The 27,761-nt window shown below is 32.3% G+C and overlaps 1 protein-coding gene across 1 annotated transcript; it reads left to right on the forward strand.

Annotated features, from left to right (window-relative positions):
- Positions 1–367: 367 nt before the first annotated feature.
- Positions 368–27,544, forward strand: lov (BTB/POZ domain-containing jim lovell protein). The gene is made up of 5 exons (XM_077439352.1): positions 368–587; positions 2,061–2,328; positions 11,493–12,352; positions 25,560–25,694; positions 26,505–27,544. Exons 3-5 carry the CDS (start codon positions 11,575–11,577, stop codon positions 27,143–27,145), a joined length of 1,554 nt encoding a protein of 517 aa, XP_077295478.1. The 5' UTR covers positions 368–587; positions 2,061–2,328; positions 11,493–11,574; the 3' UTR covers positions 27,146–27,544.
- The last annotated feature ends 217 nt before the right edge of the window (positions 27,545–27,761 follow it).

A 27,761-nucleotide genomic window follows, 5' to 3' on the forward strand; every position in this document is an offset into this window, starting at 1 on the left:
CAATGTACGTGCATACATTGACTAGTCAGTTTATAAGTAGCGTGTGTGCAAGTTTTGCCATAGATGTCGATTGGAGGCAAGCTGCTATGGTACTAAAAATGAGACGAGCATAAAAAGTCGATAGCGGTGGCGGCAGACGAGGCACTTCATGGGTTGCGTAACTTTTCGAACACCTGTAAAAAACGTTCATCAATGACAGCATGTGTTTGACAATCCGTCACAAGAGACGACGTCCAGTTGGTGTGACGGCGCACGTGTACTGGCAGTGTGGGGCGGTCGGCCTCGACGCCCCATTGGCGGAGCCCCTGCGAGGGGGGAGGGGCGACGGGGCGGGGTGGGGCGGAGCGCGGCGAGGGGGGCCCCCGCCACTGGCCCACCGGGAGCCACAGACGACGGACCGATTCCAGTGCCACACGGACCACCGACACAGGTGGACGTCGCGCAACATCACGCAACGCAACAACACGCGACACAGTGCTATCCCTCTCTCTCTCTCTCTAAATAGTGTCACACACGTCCATCATCAAAAAATCATCATCGCCAAAAAATCAGAGTGACTTTTACAACAAATTTCCTCCAATTTCAAAGTACGTATTCGGTTTTGAATCGAATGAGAAATTTCAATTTAAACTTTTTGAAAAAAAGTGCCATCGATTATGAAAGTGGTTGAAGTCATAAATCTTCAAAAAAAAAACATATATATATATATACATACAAAAGTGACTTAAATACTAACCTTACTTACAATTCTCACTTACATTCGTAACGATACACGTCTTTGACGTTTTAGTTGAAAAATAATAACAAATCGTACCGGTGATTAAAATAATACGGCTGTCAACTCTTCAACTAGTGATTCGTTTGTAACAGTGATTATGTGTCCCTCTTTAAAAAAAAAAAAATATATAATTATTTTTAATTGTATACAATGTTTCAATGAAAGTACATATGTAGTTAAAATGAATTTGGCGTACTTATCAATTACAATTATATTTTCCTGTGATTTGCCGCCCTTTAATTGTCCTGTTCGTTCGTGCTTGCGAGATTTATTATTTACTTGAATTTCCTGCTTAATCTTTGTTTTTATTATATTTGATCACGTTACAAACGAATCGATGTTGACAAATTCAGTTTATATTGATAATAATAACAACACTTTCATAATCGTTGGGGCAAATAATGTGTTTCGTTTGAGTATTGTCACGTTGTGGTTAAATTGCGCGACATTTTCGAGCCAACCGTGTGTTGATTTTGTATGCAAACCGAATGTGGTTAAATTCGGGGTGTTTTGATAAGATAAATGGGTTGAGTGTGCCGTAGTTTTGTGTTTAAAAATTGGTTAAAATAAGGGATTAAAATTATTTGTTTGATAGTGCCGTGAAAGGGTTGAGGCTGTGCGATTTTTCGCTTTAATTGGTCAATAGCATGAATTCATATGTAAAATGACGTTTGTATATGTAAAGGGTTAATTATGTTCAGTTATTAATGATTTTGTGTATGATAATGATATGTAATTATTGAATTGATTCAATTAAGTGACGGCATAATTATTGCATTTGTTCCTTAGTTCTAATTATTGGGTGTTATATAGCAGTGATTTCTCAATATTGGTAATTTCGTATTGATAATAATCGATATGCACGTTATAAATATATGTATAAATGAGTGTATGAAGTGTTCATTTTCTTAATATAATCGATTTAAATTGTATCAATTCATCGCTAAAAAGTGCATACAAAATCAACACTTTGCCGCAATGATGACTTTCTCGTATTTTTAATTTATATTGTATCAAATTTATATTATAATGTAATATATCATCAATGCGAAAGTGTGTGCGAATTAGTCCGTTAGATTTTTTTAAAATTTATAATACACTAAGCCGACGAGGTCCTTGACATTTGTTCGCAATATCCAGGTCCGATTCGACCTTCTTATTCTTCATCTTTTATCGGTCCATCATCATCAATATTTGGTGTGTGTGCCCCTTGGCTCTCACGCTCCCGCGTCATCCTAATCGAAATCCGCAAATTAACTAAAGTGGATTTGCCAATTTTCAGCTGTTATCCAGATAATGAAGTGTGCCGATAACAAAAACGACACTGTGCTCTGAAAGTGAATAATAATAAATAAAAGTGTGAAAATAATAACAACAAACAAATATAAAACACATCGACGCAGTGTGCGAAAAAGTTTGTGCGTCCATATCGATACATCAAATCGATCGATTCTCAAAACAGATCAATCACACACTTTGAAGTTTGAACGAGTTACACCGGAAGTACCGAATACACAACTCTACATATATTTGAGGCACACGTGAAAGAGGTAAATAATTTAAACTCGCATGCATGTATGTATGTAGTTTCGTTAAGAAATAATAATTTATAATTACAGCGTACTACTGTCACTATAGCCGAAATTCCATGTGAATGCGACTCAGTATAACAATGAGTTTCTATTTTTCTCTTTATTTGGATGTGTGTGTTCTTAGTTTGAAATCCCGTAATTATACGGTCTGTACGTGTACACGCATGTACGCAGGTAATTAAACTACATTTTAAAACTAATCATTTGTCACTGTTACAGTTAGAACGGAGGCTTAAGTTTCAGTGTGTTAAGATTTACCTTATGTACATATGTACATGTGCGAGATTATTACAAACAACGAATTTATATTAAAAGTGTAAAATAAAATCACTTAAATACTAAGTGGTGATAACGATAAGGGTTCGCTTGTTATGGTTTCGAGGCTTATAGGATGTGTTGTTAAACCTCGTTATGTGTGATCCCTAAGGATATAATGTTCACCCCGTTCTAAGTGGGGGGATATTAAAGTTAACTTTACTGCACGACTTGCGATATGTGACACAATAGAAAGCACGGGAAGCTCTCAATTATCCGGTTAACTGGAAGGTTCAACCGATCGGATAAACTGAATGCAATGTGAGTGAAAAAAATAAATTCGATATGAATAAAGTAACTGCTTCGATAAGTGAAGCGTTCGGGATACAAAATTTTACCTGTTGTTTAAAGTTTGTCGCGTTTGCTAAAAAAAAAGTGCATTTGCTAGATTTTAATCTACGGCGTATCTTTTTGGCCGCTTCTTAGAAATGCGTGCACTTTAAAAACGGAATATCCAGACATGTGAAATGCATTTACTTGAACCCTTTTACGCCTTTATCTAAGGCATCGGCGTGAGATGTACTTTAAATTTTAAGATAATGTCTATTTTATGATTATATGAACATAAAATTTTACATTATATGTATGTATGTACATAAATGGATCTGAAATTCAATCTACATACAAATCAAAAATACTTCAAATATTTCAGAAACTATAAACGAAACATTGAATCTTACACTTGCTTATTACTTATGTACAATATCAAAATTACTTTAAAAAAATATAAACTACTACATATTTTCTTTATATGAACTTTTTTCTATTATTATATGTACACATTGATTCATTTAGCAACAATTCTTAAATAAAAACAAAAATTTCAACAACTTCCTGATAAGTGATAACCGACAGAATGATTTGAAAAATTTATTTGTACCGTGATTAATAAATTCAACCTAAATATTCCAAAATGGTACATCAATTTTTCTAATACTGGCAATAATATTTTGTATATTGCGATCAACTTTAAAACTATGATTTGAGTTAATTATTATAATTTTATATCTTAACCACATAAACAGAATAGGTGTTTGTTTGTTGTACCGAAAATAAAACAAGGCATTGTCATATTTAAAGATCGAACAGTAATTAATTCGAGCAGAAATGAAAAAAAATTGTCAATTCAGAGGCGGTCCTGGGAAATTGCTTTATATTTTTTAAAGAATTGTTACAATTTATAAAATTATAATTATTTTTTAACCAAGAAGGAAACGATTGTATTGATTTTATTGATTATCACCAAATCAATGGGCATCTAATATTAGCGTTAAATATTTTTATAAACGGCAATGACCAAAATTCGCCCTCTGAATAATTAAAAAAAAAATTAAAAATAGTCACGTACCAAGAACATGTTTAGATTGATAGAGGAAGAACAGAACGTTGTTTTTTATTGTTATATGTAGGTAGGTCCATTAGCCTTTTGATATGATTTAACTTATATAATGTTCTACCAATAAGTTCCATTGAAACTTGGCCTGGTCAAAATCTGTAGTATACATATGAATATGTATTACATATATACAAGTTGAGAAAGAAATTTTTGGTATTATTTTGATAAATAGTCATAAAAAAGTATAAACCCCTTTCAGGCAAACGCTTAAAAATCGGTTAGCGTAAAATAGTATTCTGATCACAATCAAATACTATTTAACATATTTTCTTTTAACGTCAAATAACGTTGCAAAAATAAGGTGCGGAAAGATTTCGCGTCTCAAAAGAACAAACATATAATACTGATCACTGCATTAAATTAAATTATTGAGAGTCAAAAGTAGTGGATTTCATGTGAGTGACACATTTTTTAATCTGCATGCATTACAAATTAATTCAGTAAATTCACAGAATATGGCGTGAATTAAGTGCTATTTCGCTTGGGCATAAAATACGATTGCTTAAGACATTAATGTCTACAGAGCATTTTTCGAAAACCGACATTTAAGAAAAGTTCGAAATCTTTAATTTTTTAGATTTTTTGCATGAAACAATTATTTTCGTATGGTTTCGTGTAAACGATTTTCACTTTAAATATAGTCTCAATTAATTTTTAAATATATTAAAATCTAACGACATTTGTGTGTATCAAGCTGACGAACGTACAGTAAAACCGCCATCGATTAAATTTTTACGCAACAAAAGCGCTTTTTTTCTCACTTTTTATTTTTTCATGAACAAAAATTGAATTAAAAGTCTATAATAATATTTTATTCGATAGAAGAAGCAACAGGTGACCCGAATTTTTTACTCATTCTTTTCCCTCCCCCCATATACATATACTTACTATAGAAGAGAGAGAGCGCGTTCTGAAGGTCTCCCAAAACGACCGAGCGCGAGACTTTCAGAAGTCTTTTTTAACAACGGTTTAAAAATAATACTACCAAGAGAGGAAAATGGAAAAGCGGAAGCGGATCCTATAAAAAATAATAGCCAACGATGTGCAAGTATAGAGAGACTTGTGGACTGTTCGACAAACCGCTCGCGGACACTCTTTCGTCATAGTAATTATTACGATGCATCGAAAAGCCCATTATGCTTTCTATATACTAAATACAATATGTGGCGTACGTGATTTTTCGCACACGATCTTCGACTTAGCAGTCATTAGTTTAATATGTCATCATATATGTTGTCAAAAGTCATTGTAATTTTCTACTTGAGGTCATCCCGATCGGCACGTACACCCAAAATTAATATCGAAATGCATTCAAATCGGGTTTGCAAATATGCTGTAGGTACATCCTCGGTCACGTACGCCATGCATTGTTAGAAATCAATCGGCTGCAGTTAATTGTCCAGATTGTGGAAATTTCACTCACTTACCAAGTTTGACTAGATAATTGTTGGTAAGAATCTGAAGGCTCTTGAACTATTTATAGAAACAAACGATTAGAATTTTTCAATTTTAATACTTTGTTACTGTTGAAAATTGAACATGTTCATTATACAGTATCCTTCAAAGATTTTTTTGTAGCCATTACCTATTTATTACAGATCAGTAAATCGTAATGGTATCGATCGAACACTTATCTCATAAAAGTTAATACAAATGAATAAAAAATAAATTGATCTATATCTGTAGATCACATTTAAGTGTAGTCATGTACATATATACTTGTATCGATTTTGACGTCATATCTATATACTGTATTAATTTATTTATAAATGTTATGATATTTTTATATGCTTCTATATTTGTACATACATATACATATACTATTGATATTTTTTCGATACTTTTTATAAAAAAATTTATTAACACATCTTTGAATTAGGTTGCTTTATTTCACACTCATTCTTTGTGCATTACAATATTTTAAACCGGGTAGCAAATTTCCAACATATTATATATAGGTGCTCATAAAATTAATTACTACAGAACGAAGTCGACTTCACACGCCTACGTACATATAAGTTGTTGGAATCATTTATTATTTTGATTACAATAAGCGGCGTTGACAATCGACTTTCATATATAATATTGTACGTATGTACATAAAAGTGTAAAAGTGTCAAATACGCGCTTCAAAGTGTAAAAAATATTAATTTCGATCGGAGAATCGTAGTGATTTGAATTCAGCAGGTAAGTATAAACCAAATAATTTCTCTAAATAGTATCAGAACAATGATCATAATATCAAAGTTAACTGTGTAAATGTTACGCTTCATTTTCTAAACAGAACTATTACACGGTAACACTCGATTTTGATTGAAAATGAAACTCTATAATTTAGCATGTGTGATAGTAATCTTCGAACAGCAAACCCTCAACATTGAACCGTACGAAAAACGTGATAAAAATGACCTTTTAATCGCGGACACACTGCAAGCTTACCGTGAACGATTTATTTATTTATTTTTTATCGCGAAAATATTACAAAATCGTACGTTCAAATTTGCAGTGTGAAATCGTTACATATTTCTACACGGATATTGGCAATTTTTGTACCTCAAAATACGTACCCTATTGTTCGTTTATGTAATAATAGCTTCAAACAGATTCCGACATGAAATCTATAATATACGACCCTTCAATCAGCACCCTGCCTTTTCGCCTATTCAACTTTTCAACACAAAAGACATTTTACAAGACATGATTGTACAAACAAACAATAATAACTAATAAGGTCTACTTCTATACAGGCAATACGAGCGAAAGTACCAAAGTAATAGTAACAGGTCCAACCGGTTATAATGAGATCGCTATTTAGTATGCATTCAAACGACTATGTAGGTTAATTAAATAATTATCACCCGATGATTTAAATGTTATCAGTGATAATTATAATCGAATTAAAAAAACCATTGATTTCAAATGCATTAATTGTATAATACGAGGGAAGGTTATTAACCCTCGCTAGACGAGAGTTTTCCGCTCAACCATTTTATTACGTTACTTTTTTTCATATTTTATTTTATTTTCATGAATGAAACTGTTCTTCAGTCGAGTCTGAGCTGAAATTAAATTCGCTTGCTTGTGTGGGGACGAAGGAGTTTTTTTACGCCTCTGAACTGATAAAAGCTCTACGCGAAAACCGGGATTGGAGTATAGTGCGAGGAGATTTTGAAATTTTTTCCATATTTTTAAAATGCTTCGATATGAATTCAAAAAAAATATGTATCATTTTATTAATATTTATCAACTTCATCAATTCAATTCCAAGTCAATTAAATACAAGCTCAAACTTTAAAATGTGAACCCATTTTCTTTTGTTTAAAAAAAACTGCCATTGTTATAAGCTGATTATTAGTAGTTCAACTTTTGTTCGATATGATTTCAGGATATGGGTTTTTTTTTTAAATTACATCATTTATTCATAAAACAATTGTAGTTTCCATCAACAATTGTCAATCAAAGATAATTATGCTATTGATATGAGAATAAAATTTATGCTTTTTCCTTATATGTACGTGTATATGTTACAGTCCCGAGTGTTCACGCCGGTTCGTTCACGAACACACTAGCTTTTTCAAACATGAACTATTTATTGGTTTTAGTATGCTAACCATCAAAACCTGATAAAATTTTGATGCATATATTGATTGTTCATGAATTATATTTACAATACATCTTAGGTTTATTTTAATAACTATTAATCCAGTTATCACATATTTTACACGTTCTTTTTCTTATTAGTAACTATATTATTAGCTTATTTTAATGTAAATGTTCGTTCATGAACACACTAGTTTGTTCATGCGCTAACTATTGGTTTTAGTTTAATTTCGAACAGTCAAAATCTATCTTCAAATAGATTCACCAGCTGTCGCATGAAACTTTTAGCTGTCAAAACCTTTGAGTTGTCAGAACGCCAAGTATATAAAAATAAATCCTATAGAAACCGCATTACATTACATTAATTTGTACACTATAACTGGCCAGATTGGTTCTTGTATGAACAAACTAGTGTGTTCTAGGACCAATTTAAGTAAACTTGGACTGTAACATATACACATTTTTTTAGTGGTCAAAATTTAGCAAAAAAATTGGAAAAGTCTCGATGTTTAATATAAAATAAGTTTATTTTACATTTGTTAAATAGAGAATTTAAAATGTACAAGATTCACTCAAATATAACAATCACGATTTTATTATAAAACGTATCATTATGTTTGATTGTCTAATATTAAAATCACTTTATAAAAAATGGATTAAAATTTCATTCATTAATTCCGTTCATTCATAGACTCTTCTACATGTTAATTCCGACTCCAAAACAATAGCCAGTTACGACTTATTGCATTTTTTCTAACACATTAAAAAATATGTAAATGCACACACATTTATATAATTAATTAATAAATTAATTAATCGCGAACCGCCCCGTTCGTCTTTTCTAAAGCGCTTTTCTCGCCTACATACATACATAGTAATAATTCTCGAGCATATGCAAATTCTTTACGATTTTTGTTTGCGTGCTTGGCAAGCGGTAAAAAGCCTTATGCATACGTATATATGGCTCATATTGCCTTACGTGTAAGCGAGACATGTCTTCGGACACGTATAGCGCTGTCTCGTATTTATCGGGGCATCGCAAGTGAGTGCGAAAGAGACAGATATATGTGTTGTGTATTTCATCGCTTAGTGAAGACGCCCAACGACGGCCTTGTCAAATTTAGTGGTCATCAACTGTTATTAACAAATACATCTTTTAACTTAAACTTACTTTACTTAAAAACTACAAGGCGTACATAACTACATATACACATTTATTTCAATCAAAATCAGGCGATAATCTCAATCAATAAATTGTAGAACTATTTTCAAAGCTATGTATGATTGGGCCTAGCTTAGAATTTATTGCAAAAATCAAAATACCAGAGTTACTATCTTTCAAAGATTCGTTCGTTCATTTGATTTGTGAACATCATTGGAATTAACAATGGTTTCATTTAAGGCACCTAATACAATATTTTATATTTTCTTAAAATTCCATGGTGGAGACTGACTTATAAATATTCAATAATTATTAGCGAGACATTTATAGAAATTTCAATTCAATACTATTTATTAGGATTTGCTACTACCAATTTATATTGCCACTAATAGATGTAAAATAACATTTAATGATTGAATAGTTCCGTTTAATTTTTGTCGTACATACGTTTTATCTCCCCTGTCGAGCAATCGCATTCATTAACTTTAGATTCTGAAATTACGGGAGAAAAGCCGGTCAAATGCATCGCAACTGCAAAGTGCAAAGTACCCTTCTAAGCCCCCAGCCTTCCCATTCTCTCAGAAACAACCCCCTCAACCCCACACGTTGAACCCCTCGCGAACGCCGCGGCCGACGCAACTGTCAAAGTGACAGCGAGCCGCGATACGATAATATCTAAAACCATATTTGTAATATAAATTTTGAATATTTTTTTGCATAAACCGTGGGCGTTCGCTCGCGAAGTGAAAGTTTCGAATTTGTGCAAAAAAAGTGATTTATCCCGAACGCGCTTTTATTGCTTACATTTTGAACCTGCCCGATTGTGGTAATAAATAACAGTAAAAACAATGAGTCGTTATACATAGTATAAGGTACTGTGCTCATTGTTTGGATGTTCGCGATTTTATTTTTGCAAGATAAAAATAGTTTAGAATCAACACGGTGAATCGTAGTGTTCGGATCAATAGGTATGTAAATTTATGACTTAATAATAGTGGGTCCGAGAAGGTTATTTTTATATTGAAATTATCTATATTATGGTGTTGTAAGTATAGCAATCTAAATCAATTAAATCATAGCTTATCGTTTTGTAAAGCGATGTTGTGTTGTTTTTTTTATATTTGTAAACATTGAAATAACCTGTCAAATCTTATGACTTATATCTTGTTATACATATACATATTATATACTGTTATTGTTTACAAAAGGATTTGTTTATAATAAAACTGCAATAAGATGGTTTACAATACTAAAATCATGTCTTGACATACTAAAATGATTTTTAATGCATATTTCATCTCATTTATAATAACGGTGACGAATGACTCAAATAAATACATATGTATTTACTTTTTAATAAATAATATAGATATGGCTATTGAATACACTAAGCAACAAAAAATCACGTTTTATACTTACCGGGGCGGAAACTAATCAATCTTCACTAAATTCGAATATGACAATTATTGTGTGTTGACTTCTTCCTGTTAATGAGATATAAGGGTTTAAAAAAAAACTCAATTTTTACAGATTTCTTACAATTTTACAGATTCAGATAAAAAAATATTGAGAATGAAAACCAATCCTTGTATACGTAATGAAATATAAAACTAGCACAATAAATGCATGATAGCTTGAAAAAAATATGTATTTAAAAAAGTGCATTTTTTACTTTTAAAATTCGCTAGAAAATTAATTACAAGTATTTTAAAGCAATAAAAAATCATAATAAATAGAAAGAGCATCTGACTATTGTTTTTAATACTTACTTTTGGCACAGCAATACTAATAAGTTTTGGGTAAAAGACTGCAAAAGCCAAAATACTGTAAAATTGTTTTTAAACGTTCTTACCTCATAAACAAGAAGAAACCAACAAAAATCATAATCGTATTCTAATTAATTGGGCTAGATTGATTAATCTCCGCTTCAGTAATTTTTTTGTTGTTCTGTGATATTATCATTGTTGATTTAAATGTATATTTATTGAGACATTCATTTAAACACTTGATGTTTATTTAAAGAGTTATCAATGAATAATTACAGTTAGATAGTTATATAATCGTAATAGCTATTTAGATGTTTTGATAGAAAATAAATCACTTTAAAAACATTAATAAAATACTCGTTTATCGAAATTTGTCATCACAATGATTTTCAACGGTATTCTGGCATATTGAAACATATGCACATGTCTGTATATTGCATAGATATTTTAATAACAACATAAAATACATTATATTATATTAAAACTTACTGTTATATGAACTCATCTATGGGCAATACAAATTTTAATATATTGCTCCATAAAATTGTAGACCTTCACATTTCATGAGTATAAAAGAACAATATACAATTTACGCATCACTGGCTTAGTGCCACTGCCTTTCTCCGTCAATATTTTCGCTGTTTATGTGTGGATAATATATTTTATACAAATTCCTTCAAAAGGGACTACATTTTCAGTTCAATATTTTAAAAAACTTCTTGGTTTTTACATATTTTGAAAAAAAAAATGGTGTTTCAATGTTTTATTTTGAAACGAGTTGAAATGGAGTTGTAACAAAGGCAAAATTGCCTTTGTTACAACTCCATCGAATATCCAAATCTTTCGATTGAATATTACTAAATTTTATTGTATTTTGTTCCAGCATCGGCAGCAAAGTGGCGTGGGAACGTCCCTCCGACGTGCTATGGTCATCAGGTGTGGAGGGACCAGCTAGGGGCGACGAGATGGCCCGGCCCGAGGAACACTACAGCCTCCGCTGGAACAACCACCAGCATCATCTACTAAGGGCTTTTGCAGCCCTCCTCAGAGCCGAGGCCCTCGTCGACGTGACTCTGGTCTGCGCAGAGGGACGTGTCAGGGCGCACAAAGTCGTACTTAGTGCATGTTCCCCATTCTTCCGCAGAATCTTCTCCGAAAACCCTTGCAAGCATCCCGTCATTGTACTGAAAGACTTTCACGGATGGGAAGTACAGGCGGTCATCGATTTCATGTATCGGGGGGAGATCAGTGTAGCTCAGGAACAGCTTAAAATGATAATCAAAGCTGGAGAAGCTTTACAAGTGAGAGGTTTGGTGGAGCAGGATGCTATGGGTGGAGATCGGGATGGAGGTAGTCTCGGGGATGAGACTCCTTCTCCCGAGCCTACGTTGTCTTCGGACGGTGGTGAGGAGCCTCAGGTGCCTGGTCCGTGTCTTGGTGTTTCGCCAGGGTTGCCAGGTGGCGGTGGTGGGGCGCCTGTTTGCTGTTCGCCTTTGCCGCGACGGAAACAGGCCCGTCCTAGGCGGAGGTCTGGTGAAGGTCCTCAGGATTTGTCGTTGGGTTCCAGGAGGGATCTTCCGCCTCCTGCGTTAAAAGATGTTCGCAGGCCGCCCATGAGACCTGAAGAAGACATGCATTGTGGTATCAGTCCTGATTTGCCGCCTCCACGGCTGCCGCCCCCCGAACCTATGCCCTTTCCACCAGCGCCCTCAATCTCAGCAATGGCCCTCACACCACCTCACAGTAAGTCACTTATTAATTTATTATTATCTAAGAAATCTTTTTCAGCAGTTACTTCGTAAGGCTAGAGACCTATCAATATCAGAACAAATACCAAAATTGTACATGCAAATTTCCAAGAATTTTAACCGATTTACTTCTAAATCATCTCATCGATTTATTCACTCAGTTTTAATCATGGTTACTACTTATCCAAATATTAAAAATTTACTCGGCTAATTTTCCTTTCCGAATAAACAAACATTGTTTTAAAATTGAACTTAATTAAAAGTGAAATATATTCTAATTGTTCGAATCAAAGGAATGAACATTTTCGTACTAATTTTGACTCACGATTAAATGTTTTATGGTAATTTTATTAATTTTCAGTTATTATAAATACACACAAAGTTTAGACAATAAAATTATCCTATACAATAATTGATTTTTATATAAAAAATAATGCATAAGTATAAAATTTTACAACAATCATAATACCGTGAATCCATCTTAGACGTCTGAATACCTAAAGCTATCTCGTAAAATCGTTATAGATGTTCCATTCCATTTCACGAGTTGCTTTTCAATATAAAAATTTATTATGGGCATAATAAAAGTAAAATATAGATTGGTATCAGTATTATTCGATATTCATATATATATATATATATATATATATATATATATATATATATATATATATATATATATATATATATATATATATATATATATATATATATATATTATAATACATATATAATTGAAGACTCGTATGGAAAAATTCCAGAGATTTTCATATGAAAATTCCAAATTATTTCTAGAAATAAAAGAGCATTGAGATTTACTCTAATAACATTTAAAGGGAAGTAAATAATTATCTGTATTACATTAAATTAATTTAAAAAAAACCTTCTACGGTACTTTCTAAAGAATCGCAAAACATCGCCGAAAGTCATAACATTTAGTCGGATAAATATTTAATAAGAAATCAGTATAATTGGATCGCAGTTCCACAATACAATTATGTACATTAAAAATTGTCTTTGCTATTTTTTTAAAAGTAAAAAACGGTCGTCTCATAATTTTAATATACAAATTTTTTCAACGTCTACAAAAATTCAATTAGAGAAACTCTATATTATCTTCAGAGGGAGAACGGATTTTCTCAGTAATAGATCGACACAATACAAACGTGTCTCAAGTAGGAATGTGGCTTTATTTCAGCCGTTCGCTCGGATCAGATCAAATCCATCTGCTTTACGTCGGTATATATGTATGTAATATATTTTTTGTTAACCGTTTAGTAGGCTTATCTGCGGCTATTTAACCGCTTAAATGGCGCATGCTACGATGAGAAATAACTGCTATGTATATATATTTTATTTTCCATTTGTTCGTATCTTCGCGTTGCCGTAGCCTAATCTAAGAATAATTATTGTCATTTCTGGTATACGTAGTGAAAGCTGGACACAATGTATTAATATTACGACGATTAATGGTCCGCGGGAGCATCTCTTATCGTACCGACATATTTAGTGCTTCTGGTCATCACGTGGAATATAATATACCAACTCCATGTCACAAAGAGCGATCGTCATACTACACACTGAGATAAACAGAACCGGTAGATCGCATTCGTTTGGATTAATAAATCATACGTAAGATATGCCCCAACAAATGTATGTGTATTGCGTAATAGTAAACAATGAGTTGACACATCGCTCAAACAAATTGACGGGATATTAGTGATTTTGTAGATATGCGTAAAAAATTGGAGATGTCGAGACATTTGGTTTAATAAGAAGGTTTTAATATGAATGGAGATCTCTACACTTTTTTGGGCAGTACTTCAAATAGTATACTATGTGCATACATCCAAATCATCGTCTTGATTTGATGTGAGATGTTTTTCTCGAATTCAACAGCTTACATTCAAAATCATAATGATTTATTAAAAAAAATTATATGAAGATACTTAATCCTTCAATCCAAATCAACCAAAAAATTTTACTTTACAAAAAAAAAAGATTTTCAATCAATGTGTTTTGCCAGTGATGACGTTTAGATGTATGTATGTATATATGTAGAATTGAATGCCAAGATGGTACACTGAACTGAAAGAAGTATGGAAGTCTGTATGCTCGACATAACGAGGAGAGATAGAAAGCGGAATACGTGTGTGAGAAGTATGGACAAGGTTAGTTGATATATCTACGTACATAGTTGAGAGATTGAAATGGCTATGGATGGTTGGGTGACGTATTTAAAATAATAGATGAAAGATGGACAAAATAAGTGCAAGAATGGTTCCCGATAGAATGTAAAAGGGTGAAAAGAAGATGTGTAGACGAAATTTGGAAAATGTGTGGGGTGAGCTGTGCAAAAACAGAGACGAATGAAAGCGTGTTAGATCTTCTATTAGTTTATGGTGAGCGGCTGTAAGTAATGATGACGATATGAAGATACAGTAATAAATATAAAATGATACATTTGAGACTTCATTAATAGTAAGATTTCCATTACTATCCAATTTGTGGTTATTTACATCAGTTTCAAGACTTTTCTCCACTAAATCAGGCTGATTTTTATCCCTACATATACATACATATACGTATAATAAATTTTTGATTTAATTCATAAATAATTCCTAGATTTTAATATAAGCTTTCTAATAATTAGAATACTGATTTTCTATGTATTAATAATTGCGAGACATACTTTCACAATGAATACAATAATCGCAATAATGAAATGATTTCATTTACCTACATATTTAATTAAATAAATTAAAATTAATTGTCAATATATCGGCTTCATTCAAAAGATTTTATATGTGCATATAAATGATTTAATATGTGCATATAAAAAGATTCATTGATTCTATGCTCCACTTATACATATTAAATTAACCTCCGTATTATACAATTTTATTTAAATGTAATCAATATTATGCAGAAAAGGTAATTGTTATCCTCGTCTAGTTTTTTCATTCATACATATATTATATACGTTATTAATGCGGTTATGAAATTTATTCGCAGTTTCAAGTCTCGTTAAAAAGCTATCGATTAGCTGAGAGTGCACTTTTATAACAATGGCGTGGGGTTTCCTCGATTTTCCGACAGTTTCCCAAATGACGTATTGAACTAGCGCCTTAACCGCTCCACATTATATGCTGTACCTATTTATCCAAAGCGAACAGAATTAAATCAAACTACATACATACATACAAACGAAAAAAAATCCGATGCTACACGTTCATAACCATAAAAAACCGTATCAGGTATTTTTACAGTTAATTCGACAAGGTCGTAACCGCCAAAGGTTAGAGATTCGATCGACCGAGTGAAAGGGACTATGATCGACGATCAATAATAGTTCCAATAATAAAAAAAATACAACGTATATATTGTGCAATGTGTATAACAGTATATCCGGATTATTATTGCAGAGCGTGTGCATGGTCCTTTTATAATAATAATAAACGACATTATTGGCCTTCACTTTCGTTACATCTCTGTATCTACCAGTGATAATATACATACATACATATAATAATACGTTCATTGTACGCGGAAATCAGATCTTTTACAATGTAACATGTATAGAATTTCACAATATCAAACGGAGAATATAATCGATGAACGTTCCGATGTCGCCAGTGCGAAAATATGTATGTAAATGTACGGACGTGTATAACAAATTGTGCAAATATTAGCTCGCGTCATATGTGTGCGAATTTTAGCAGTGCAATACAACATATGTGCATTCTTGCAAAGTGCAAACATACACGTGTTTGATCATTTGTAGGCTGTACGGCACACCGAATGCTAATTTGTATCGCATGTTTGTCGTAGACATTTCTGAATTATTGGCGAACGTGTGTTGTTTTTTTTTCGTCCGTAATTAGTAATGATGGAATCGCCAGGTGTTGAAATTGAAACTTTCTTCGTTTTTATAAATATTTATTTGAATACTGTCGATCGATCTATGTTGATATATACATACATATATAGGTATGTATGTATGTACATATGTAGAATTGACAGCAATTTACTTGTTTGTTATTTATAATATTGGTATTTTGTATTAAATTGTATTAATCCGACATATTTTAGAATTATTTTTATTAATATCAATCTATACTATATGTAATTTGGAAAGAGACTTTGTATGTATGTAACCTTCGTTCGTTGGTTCTCAAATCCATGACGTCATCGAACAAATAATTCGATTCAAAGGATTCGAAGTCCCCGGGGGCAAAGGCGCTGAGGACGAAACTGCCTTCACGCCGGGGGTCGAAGCCCTAGGGGCGGAGCCCTAAGGGGCGCAGCCGCGGGGAAGCAGGTGCCGAATTCTGGTATACACGTAATTTCAAAAGAGCCTTACTCGTGACAGTCAATTTAATAAAAAAACAAATGAGTATTCAAATAAATTTATACAAAATAAAACTTCAAATAAATTTAATAAAATGTTAATATTAGATTAGTCATGTTTAAGCGGTTTATATTACAAATACTGAATGATATTGTACATAAAAATGTATTAAACTTTTACCCAATTTTTATTTATAAAAAAATTGCTTTTATCGCCTATTAAAAACATTCCAAAATCATAATTTCGTAAATTTTCGCTTGCATAGATCATCCAGAACATTGAATTTACAATTATAATATACATTCCTTAAAAGATTACGGCTATTTATCTTAAAAACCATAAGAAATTATTATATTAAGAGTAAATATTTAAAATTAACATTTTGATCCCATTAACATTTATTACATTATTCGAAACATTTTTAAGTTAAAAGTGATTATGCTTTTATTTGTTTTTATTTTTTTATATTGAAAATTTGGTCCATTGAAGCTATATATTGTCAGTTTTGTTTTTCTATGGTTGAAATAGTTCTTTTAATACAAAATGTAAATAAGATTAAATATTGAGGAGAAAATTTGACATTTCATCATCATCATTGGCAGACGTTCACCATCCACTGTTGTATTATTATAGCCTCTTCAACCGGCTTCCATTCGTTTCTGTTTTGGGCAACACTCACCGTCCCATCCTACTCATTATTTAAATTTTATCCACCCAACTCTGGCCTTTTACATTCTCTTGAGCATTTGAGCACTTATTTTGTCCATCTTTTGTCCATTCTTCCATCTAAGTGACCCACCCATTGCCATTTCACTCTCCACTACCCTTATCATACTTCTCAACCACATTCCGTTTTCTATCTCATCGTTATGCCGAGCATACAGCGTTCTATACTTATTTGTGAGCAATGGACGTTTTATTGATGATTAATCTATAATAGTTTTACTAAAAAAAATCGTTCTGTCGTAAAATGTATCCAAGCAATTCGAATTAGAAAGAAAGAGTATTGAATATATGAAATAGAAAGGGTATTGAATGTATGAAAGCAAGGATTCGGCTCATCCATTTCAATATTTTTTCAAATGAATTGTTTCAGTCTGAGATTTAATATCGAAAAAATTTTAGAAGCGTCGTTCATTCGCTTGAACGGAATAATAATAAGAAAAAAAATACGGCGCGACAAATCGGCGTTATTGTTCGAACGAAAACGAAAAAAATATATACGAGTGAGAACGAACGACACTTTGCATTATTATTTTCGCATTGAATGGGTTTAATTTTTCCAAGGCTTGTTTACGCACCCCGCGAAGGTCCCTGCCATTTGGGTCACTTTTTGCCATCGAGATGCAGTGCTGAGACTTTATTAGCGTAGCAATGGAACTATAGAAGAATGTTTCGATATCGAAAAATAAAAAGGAAGTCTTCGAAACCGGCAATTTTCCAATGTCTCGCAACGAAACGACGATTGTTCGTAACAATAGAGTACGAGAATTATTCCGTAGCATCGAACATACATAAAATTTTATGTATTAATATTACTTTTTACGACACGGTTGATCTTGTATTTAATTTCAAATTATATTTATATGGATACATTTCCAACAAAAAAATTAAATATGTCAAATAATAAATATACAAATACATATAACAATCAAAACTATGGTGTGATTACGTGAGAAAATTTATCACCAATTTTCGTATATGTATAAACAGTATGTTAATATACATACATACGTATAAAATAATAACGTGCATTTATTTCTGTGTGAATCAAACGTGTTCTGCTCACATTATCGTATTTCGTATACCTACTATGTTAAAATTTATAGTTTCTCACATTGTTTTCGTTGATCTTAATTTCGCGGTGAATTTCAATTTTTTCTTAATTAATTAACGAAATGATTGTAATTCAATTATTTTTAATTGCTTCGGTACTATTTTGATGTAATAAATCGTGCAAAAATTCGCATACCCAGTCAACGCGTAGTCAAAACTTTGACCGTAATATATTATCATAAATCGTTAATTAAATTTAATACAAATCTGTGTCATAAAATAAAACAAACTAACGCAAATGAATATCAATACCATACCTTAACATATTTTATTTTTAATTATTTTATATACATTAGAATTTGTGATGTAACAAAATAGTTCGTACATATATATTTTGTCCTAATAGAAGTGGACTTGTCCATATTAAAATTGTAGTTACAATATCATGAACTATTGCATACTTTTTCATACATGATGATTTTTAGGTTAAAAGCTTACTTCATTCAAACTACTTTAATGGAAACTGCATATGAATTTGTATGTGTGTGTGTGTTCGTTTGCCACTTTTTATTTCTTTTGCTTCATCTGTTATTATATAGGCTATAAAGATGTATTTAAGTTTACTCTTCGGAAACTTTTGATTAAGAAGTATGTGAAAAGCTGGAAAGAAAATGCTTTATGCATGTAAATCCGAGTGTACATTGAAAATTTTCCAGAAAATTCATTCCCGTGTCTGAAAAGCGAATGAGAAATACTTGTAGTTGTCTGCGAAAGAACCGTAAGAACCGCAGTTTCACGTTAATTGTATTTATGTCGTGAATACTACACACGACCATATAATTAAAAAATGTTGAATTTGTGCCGAAGAAGAAAACCCATTCCCAAGCCCATCTCCACACGAATTTAATTTAATTTAATTGATCGGCGGTTCACCTTAATGAGATACGACGAATGGTCGCATTTCACGAAACGATAATTTTCATTTCAATTTTAGAAAGATAATCATAACGTCAATCATACGACACAAGCCAGACATTTTCCAAAATTTTCCCCGTGAAAAAATTCAATTCAATCGCAATGTAGATGAATCGCTCCGTGTACGTACAATATGCTCACTATTTTACATCATAATTAATTATACAACAAAATCCAAAGTCATTACTGATTATTCAAGTAAAACAATTAAAAAAGTGTCTTTTACGTAATCGTCGACAATTTTTTATGAATTTGTTGAAAAGTAAAAGCGAACCGTTTTGTCTGTCCCACGTTTTTTTACGATTTCTGGAGAGTTAACTGATCTTTTGCATCACTTTCGACGGTAATTAATTAATTTATTTTGAACGCTCTGTATAAAATCCTATTCGTATCCATCTTATGGGAATGCTATACACAACATGACTTTCATATTTTATTGAAGCGTCATAAAATTTCAAAGTGAACGAGCCCATTTTGTATCTTAAGTGTATATGTGTGCGAAGTTATTTAATTGTAATATTCTTGCGTGAGGCACAGTTCTGAGAGATTGTAAAATTCTTAAAGTTTCCACTTAAAATACAATAAATAATTTTGTTTTTCAAGAGATATATTTAAGAAATTTCAATCGCGTTTTACTATTACATACATGTGTATAGAGTTTTACGTCTAAAAATATCTTGACAGCATTAAAAATTAATAAAGTAACTTTTAACCTTAAACAATACTTTTTAATACATTCACTTTTACAGGGCGTCTTGCTGTGTGAAAAGTTAATGAGATTTTATAAAGGCTCATATTTTTTTCTAATGTAGATCTTATTTAGCGTTTATATGATATACCAGTATTAAAAATATATTTTAATAAACGTTAAACAATAAGCAATTTAAATTGATTGTTAAGAGATTGTCCATATATTTACTACTTGTTATATCCAAGTCATAAAGTGATGGATCCAATTAAATTAAAAGCGAAAGTGACGTTCAAAGTTTGGAATAAAATCCGTGAGTATATAAAAGTCAAGGCGCCACACACACAATTGAGATTCTAATTAATTAGAACCAATTGTATAAAGTCGGGAGCCAAGAATCTTTACGACACAGAGGCCGCCGCACACTTTCCAATTCCCAAATCCGTATTATTATTATCATTATATATGTATGCAGACATAATATATTACTCTATATACATTCATGTGTGATCCGATCGTTATCGCGGTCGCGTGTTTCGCCTTTGTTAGAGGCACAAATAGCCGACTTTTACGCAACGGACCACCCGAAGGTGGTCGCACACAATTACACGTGTCCACACAGCGTGTGCATCATGTCGTAACATGTCGACTTTCTGTTGTTTTCCCGTGAAAATTGACAGGTTTTCAGTTTTAGTGAATCGCATGCGGGTTTGCTGCTTTGTCGTGCGTTGATCTCACTTTGGGAATGTGTCGAAAAAGGATGAAAAGCTCGCTCTCTTCAAGTATCAAAAGAAAACGAAAGAATATTTTTGTTGGATTAAAATAAATTGTATGTGATATAAAAAGAGTTCTGCGGACTTTTTTACATTACAATTCAAAATTTTACCACACTTTTGATTATTTATTAGGTATACATGTACATAAATACAGTGCTTAGAATTACCATCATATATATAGGTATAATTGATTTATATTCACGATGTTCGTGATTTTACTTAATATATAGTGGTTGATTCATAATTAAAATTACGAACCTATTTTTATGTTTAATATTAATATTCATCATATAAGATATATTTTGCAAATAAACACTGTATATATGTACATATGTACAAACATAATTATATCAAAGTATTGTTTTATATGAATACATTTTTGAGTGTGACTCATTATGTAACATGAAGGGACAGTAAACTCTTAAGGCAGTATATTTTCATTGTTCTTAATAATAAATAAATTATGAATAGTTTAACGAAACGAACACGAGCAGTAAAATGAAATCTCATGCCCTTTATATGTAAGTACATACATCACATGTGAAGATATATGAATGAAATTTAAATTTACGACGAGCCATACATAATAAAAACACATTTTTCTCATAATTGAGATACGAGTTCCTTACATTAAGATACACTCGTAAATTTATTAACAAAGATAACGATTTCGGGTACGAGAGATGAATCGAAAAAATTCTTCCCACTGTTCGCAAGTGTGAAACAATTGATCGCTATTTTACGACGAGACGTTTTTTGTCTACATTGAAATTTGTTAAATGTAATAATTCCACCACGTGCCCCTAAACTTTTTCGTACGAGACAAAAATGTCACTCGGTTATATTGTACATAGGTCACACTCTTCTAATCGTCTTCCTATTGTTCTTCCGATAATATACGCAAATGTCAAATTTGCCTCCCTTGCGATATATTAAAAAAAACAACGAGGTCTTATTGACAGCCTTCTCCCTTGTATTAATTTTAAAAGGTTGACGCGTGCGAGATCGTATTAATACACCCTATATTAGAAAGGCTATAATTTAAATCACCATAAGCTGTATTTAAAAAAAAAAATAGTACACACAAGTTTCAACATGCCTAAATATATAACCATATAATTAACATGTACATATCGGTATCAATTATTTATATAAGAATAAATGCAGGCAACAGCCGCTTCCCAATTTCGGACAATTTCTTGGAATTGTCTCCGGCTTCTCGTGGCGTGGAATATGTTCTCCACAGAAGTTACTCCTGTTCAGTTTTTATGTTCCATAACCATATTGCAACGTTCCTCAATAATAGTCGACGGAACATTAGGCTTCTCATGGATTCTATGTTTAATGGTTTTCAATAAAACTCTTTCTGTAGGTACTCATCTTTCGTATAAGACTCGCTCAGTCCAAGAGATGCGGAGCATTCTTCGATAGCACCAAAGCTCAAATTCTTCAAATATTTATCTCTTTTACGGTCCACGATTCACTACTGTATAAAAAACCGACCAAACATTTTTAAGCACGTATTTTTATGCTAAGGTGCCTGTTAAAAAGCACTATCCTGAAGTTGACAAACTGACCATGCAATTCGGACTTTGTACAGGAACTCCTCGACCTGCTCTAATTGCTGGTCTCCATGATGGAATTGCGTGTTTTGACATGGCATTTAATAAAATTAGTATTTCCAAGTATTTAGTATTTATGAAAGTTTTACCAAGTTGATTATTTGTATCGAAAAGAGCTATAATATATATGTTTTTTTCCTTAATTTGACTAATATTTTGCTCAAAACATTTACATCTTATTAAAAATACATTTTAATGAGATACAAATTAAATTAATTTGTTTAACAAAATGTGTACAAATATACATATAATATGATAATATATTTTTAAAAATCAGTTTTCTTTTGACTATTTTTTTTATTTTTGCGTTTTTTAATTCATCCAAACACTTCGTATTAGGGATCAATCGCTTGGAATGCACACAGAGCAGTCCTCGTTACATGAAAGTTTCAAAAGCAAATTTAGCCCTGAAAGCCAAGTATAGGGGAGTTTGTTTTGATACCAAGTCTACGAGATGAGGTAGACGTGAGGTGCATATATGCTTAAAAGGAGGGGGAGAGACCTTTCAGACCCAACAAGTTGTCGAACAAACTTATGTAAGCTAACGTACACGTACTTTGGCATAGTTTCCACACACCCCCTCGAAAACTTCAGCTATGCACCGTCTCAAGTGTCTGAAAAGCGAAGGTCAATACCAGTCTCCACACTCGAGATCGTCAGAGAAATCTCATGAGATTCGTGCGAATCTTCTACCATCATATTAAAAATAACAGATAAGACATCCCACCTGAGAGAGAGCGAATGTTGCGCACATTTTTCGAGTTTAATTACGACTTGCGCAATCGTCGCCGACATGTGTGATTTTTCGCGGTTGTCTCCCTTTGTTCTTGCAATGCTATATGTGTATGTTTCTAAATATTGCATATTAAAGTGCATAATAAGATATTGTGCATCGCATTTTGACGTGGTTGAATAATTGTTAAAGCGAGTGCATAATTTACATAGAAACAATTGTTCGCGTTGTAACGGTGTGTGATATGACTCTTGCTCCCGACTTAATCATTCTTCTTTTTTTTCTCTTTTTAGATCGCAATTACTTTTTACATCAACCAACAGCCTCGTAAAATGGTTACATGTGCGTGCACAATGAGAACGCTAATTACAAATATGCATATTTTGCTAAATCTGTCTTTTTTCCGTCCAATACTACGTACTAGAGGTTACTAATTAGCCTTCTTCATATGAATATTTATTCATAAATTAGTCACATACATCTTATAAATTAAATTTTATTTTTGTAAACTGAGCCTCAAGCAATACATTATTTAATATCGAAATTAGTATATATGTAGGAACTAGTATTGATATCAGTTATTACTTAAACTTATGCCAATCCTCAAATTTACAAACACATATATATGCTAATGGTCCACGGGAAACGGATGGTTTTAATTATAAATAAAACATTTCTCCATCAACTTTTTGTATTTATTGTACAACTATTTATTGACACAAAAATATAGATAAAAGTATTCCATTTTGATTTTTTTATGTACATAAACGTATATCATTCCAATATTGACCGTTTTTACGAACACACGTTTGGAGCCGTTTTCGGAAAATTCCCTCCACTCTTCCCAGTGTTTCTTCGTTGATTTGTTTGATTTAATTTTGTATTGCGATCATCGATTTTTATAGTGATCTTTCAACTTTTCTTTATACACATGCTTTAAGATAGCCTCACAAATAAAGGAAAGGACAGATTAATGGGTAGCCAGGGGACATTACCAAAGCATGAAACTGGCCGATTAGGGAACAAAGCTCGTTTTCCGTACATTTTCCGTTGATTCTTCGTTTTCGAAGTTTTGATTCACGACAACTGTTCACCATGTTTGGATAAATGACATGTAGTAGGAAGTCAAACAATTACTAAAGATTCCTTCTCTCTTTAGACGCTAAGTATTGTTTATTACAAAAACTTCCGTTTATTATGGACCATCCTGTACTAAGGAATGATATACTTTCTTATATTTTAATATGTAACAGAAGTAAATTAATACAAAATGACTATCACTATCACATTAATACAAAACGGCTTGAAATATTATCAAGTGTTTATCTTTAGCTACTCGAATCACCAGGCGTTGCCTGGGTGAGTAAGTTACCTACGATCTAAATTACCGTTAGTTACTTACGATCTAGAGTACCGTAAATATGATACTTAGTATACCAAATATACGTATGTATGTATGTATGTACACATGTATATAGTATGTGTGTATGTAGTAGGTTTTTCATTGCATACGAACTTGCATGTGGTAAATTTAATATTTACACCGAATTTGGGCTGTTTATTCCGAGACGCGTCTCCTTAAGAGCTGACCCAAAGCGATTTAGTTAGAATAACAAAAGCGAAAGTGAGGGAGCGAAGGGAGAAAGGGGCACTTTAACCCTTAAACTTCGGCTTCTTCGACCGCAAACGACCGCATTATCACATGTAACATTTCGCATTAAAGAGAGACTTAAACCGAAACTATTCGGAAAATTCACCGGAAGCGATGATAATTTATTTACAACCGATTTTTACTAGCATACACTCAACACGCGATTTTCTCTATATTATCATATCATTAAACCTCGTTGCTCTCGTAAAGCAATACAATCGGTACCGCTAGAGTGGGACAGTTAAGATTTATTTTGACGAATTTTACGAGTGTTTTACATATAAAATACAATATACTATTATGTGCAATTATTATTTATTGCTTTGCAAAGATCGCCATCGAAGACTATGAATAAGTTTTTAACGTTCGTACCGTTCAGAGCCGAGCACACACAATTATTGCAAAATATGTGGATATTGTAGTATATAATCCGAATCAGACTTTTAACTGTTAACAAACAAACGGTCGTCGAACCGATAAACTCTCGAGAAATTGTACAATTATTTTTGTGAAATGCAACCTCAGCCGATGCTGCGGTTAATTTTTAAAGCGCGGCTCGGAGTGTTTTTCCGCTTTTGAATTTCTTATATGAATTTTATTTATTTAATTTAATTTTTGTTCACCTTTCAGTGTTTGGGCTGGACGGGTTGGGGCTTTTTCCCCCAGGAATGGACCCTGGAAAATTGTACAGTCCGTTGATGGAAATGCCCGATCCGAGAGCACCTCCCCACGATCCACACATGTTCTCAAGTGTCAAGAAAAAATGTAAGTAACTTTTAAATAAATCTATTAAAATATATAAAAAACTCTCTGACATCAAATCGATAGTTCAAACTCATTCATTAAATATTAAAAGCAACTACATATGTAAAAAAAACTTTCCCTAATATCGTATCTACATTTTTATCTTTAATTACGATGTTATCTGCATTATAATGTATAAATCGGATTTAAAATGTTTGGTATTAATAAAATCATTGAGATGCAATTAATAATCAAAATTTACTTCAATATAATATTATTACTATTTTTATTATTGATTTTCCTAACTAGATGTTTTATATATACATATATAGATGGTTCCACATAATTACAATTAATAATCAAAATACAATTTTTTGAGTTATATAAATCTTAAGAAATGCACACAAAATGGACGACCGACTTTAAAATATCATACGTATGCAATCGAACGTTGCTTTGCAACACTAGCGCCATCTATCGACTTAAATATTATTTAAGATTCATTAAAAGAGATTGTATGTACTACGTATTTTATTTTATTCACAACATAAATATGAGTTCATAATACACCTACATACATATATTAAATAATTCATTTGCTAATATGTACATATGTATAGGTATAATAGAAAAATTTTGATAGTCAAGATTTATAAAAATACTATAAATTATAATTAAAAATATATAAGAATATACATATGTACCTATATTAGAGCAATAATTTATTGTTATAAATACACATATATTTTTAATATGTATTAAATAAAACAACATCAGTTTTCTTAGTTGAATTCTAACCACTGATTAAAGCCAACGATTAATCCATTCCAGGGCGACCAAAAGGCCAACACAGTGCTCCCAGGGGTGGCCCACCCCGATCCTGGACCAATGCGGAACTCACAGAAGCCCTCCAACACGTTTGGAACAAGAAGATGACAACGAGCCAAGCGTCTCGAATATTCGGCATACCGTACAACTCGCTACTGATGTACGTTCGCGGAAAATACGGGAAAAGCTTAAAACTGGAACAACTTCGCAAAGATTGCATCGGAGGACCCCTGGACATCCTGACCATGGGTCCAGGGAACAACAACAACAATCCGCCAAAGCACCACGTAAAAGACGAACACAACATAAATCCTCACAATCAAAGACCGGCCAGTTCGGAACCGGACCTCATGTCGAGTCCGTTGTTCAATTCATTCACGCAAGGTTTCTATCCCGAATTTCCACCGGGGTTTCCTATGCCTTTGAATATGCTCCATTTGCTTCCGCATGGCGATAAGTCGAGGGATCTGTACGGTCAGACCATGCCTCTAGCTCTGGACATGTTGGTAAATAAAGAGGACGATTGCAAGAGTGATCGTTCTAAGGAGAATTCGGCTGATGAGGATAACGATCATATGTTTAGGCCTCCTCCTTTGACCAGGGACGATAGGAGGGAAATCCTCCAGCAGAATGGACAGGATTAGGATTCGATAGCATCTGTGATAAACCAGACAACTGAACCAAAGTGTTAAAAAAATTTGACAAAACAATTTTTTGACTAATGAAAAACCTACTAAGGGACAAACGTTTGCACCAAAAAATTAAAAAAAAAAACACGAATTTGCATTTTGATCTCATCTCATCATCGACGCAGTGTTTTTGTTTTGTTTTTTTTTGTTTGTGAACAATTATACAATTGAGAAGACACACTCGAAAAAAGCAAAAAAAGTATTTGTATTTAAACAAAAAAAAGAAGATGATTAAAAAAAACAAAATAGTTAAATTTAGCTTTTTTTTGTAAGTATGAAAAAAATGTGTAGTAAAATTATTAATGAATAATTTATAATAGTACATATACTATTGCGTACGGCGATTATATAATTAATAAAGATAAAAAAGTAAATAATTGTACTTATATATATATATATTTAAATAATAAATTTTAAAAAATACCACGAGACGCCGAAAAACAATTTATTATATGTATACATGTGATTTTTAAGTGCAAATTTTTTTTTACTTTAAACTTTAAAGTTCCACGATTTGTTTCTTGCCAATTAAAATCGTCAGTGAGTATTGCAGATTTGAGCCCCAAACCGC

Source organism: Arctopsyche grandis, chromosome 10, assembly GCF_051622035.1.
Source record: "Arctopsyche grandis isolate Sample6627 chromosome 10, ASM5162203v2, whole genome shotgun sequence".
Taxonomy (NCBI): Eukaryota; Metazoa; Arthropoda; class Insecta; order Trichoptera; family Hydropsychidae; genus Arctopsyche; species Arctopsyche grandis.

What these genes read in the sequence shown, in the direction of transcription:
- lov (XM_077439352.1), top strand. Translation starts at nt 11,575, where the DNA reads ATGGCCCGGCCCGAGGAACACTACAGCCTCCGCTGGAACAACCACCAG. An exon ending in GGCCCTCACACCACCTCACA is followed by an intron (nt 12,353 to 25,559) that starts GTAAGTCACTTA and finishes TTCACCTTTCAG; the next exon opens with TGTTTGGGCTGGACGGGTTG. An exon ending in CTCAAGTGTCAAGAAAAAAT is followed by an intron (nt 25,695 to 26,504) that starts GTAAGTAACTTT and finishes AATCCATTCCAG; the next exon opens with GGCGACCAAAAGGCCAACAC.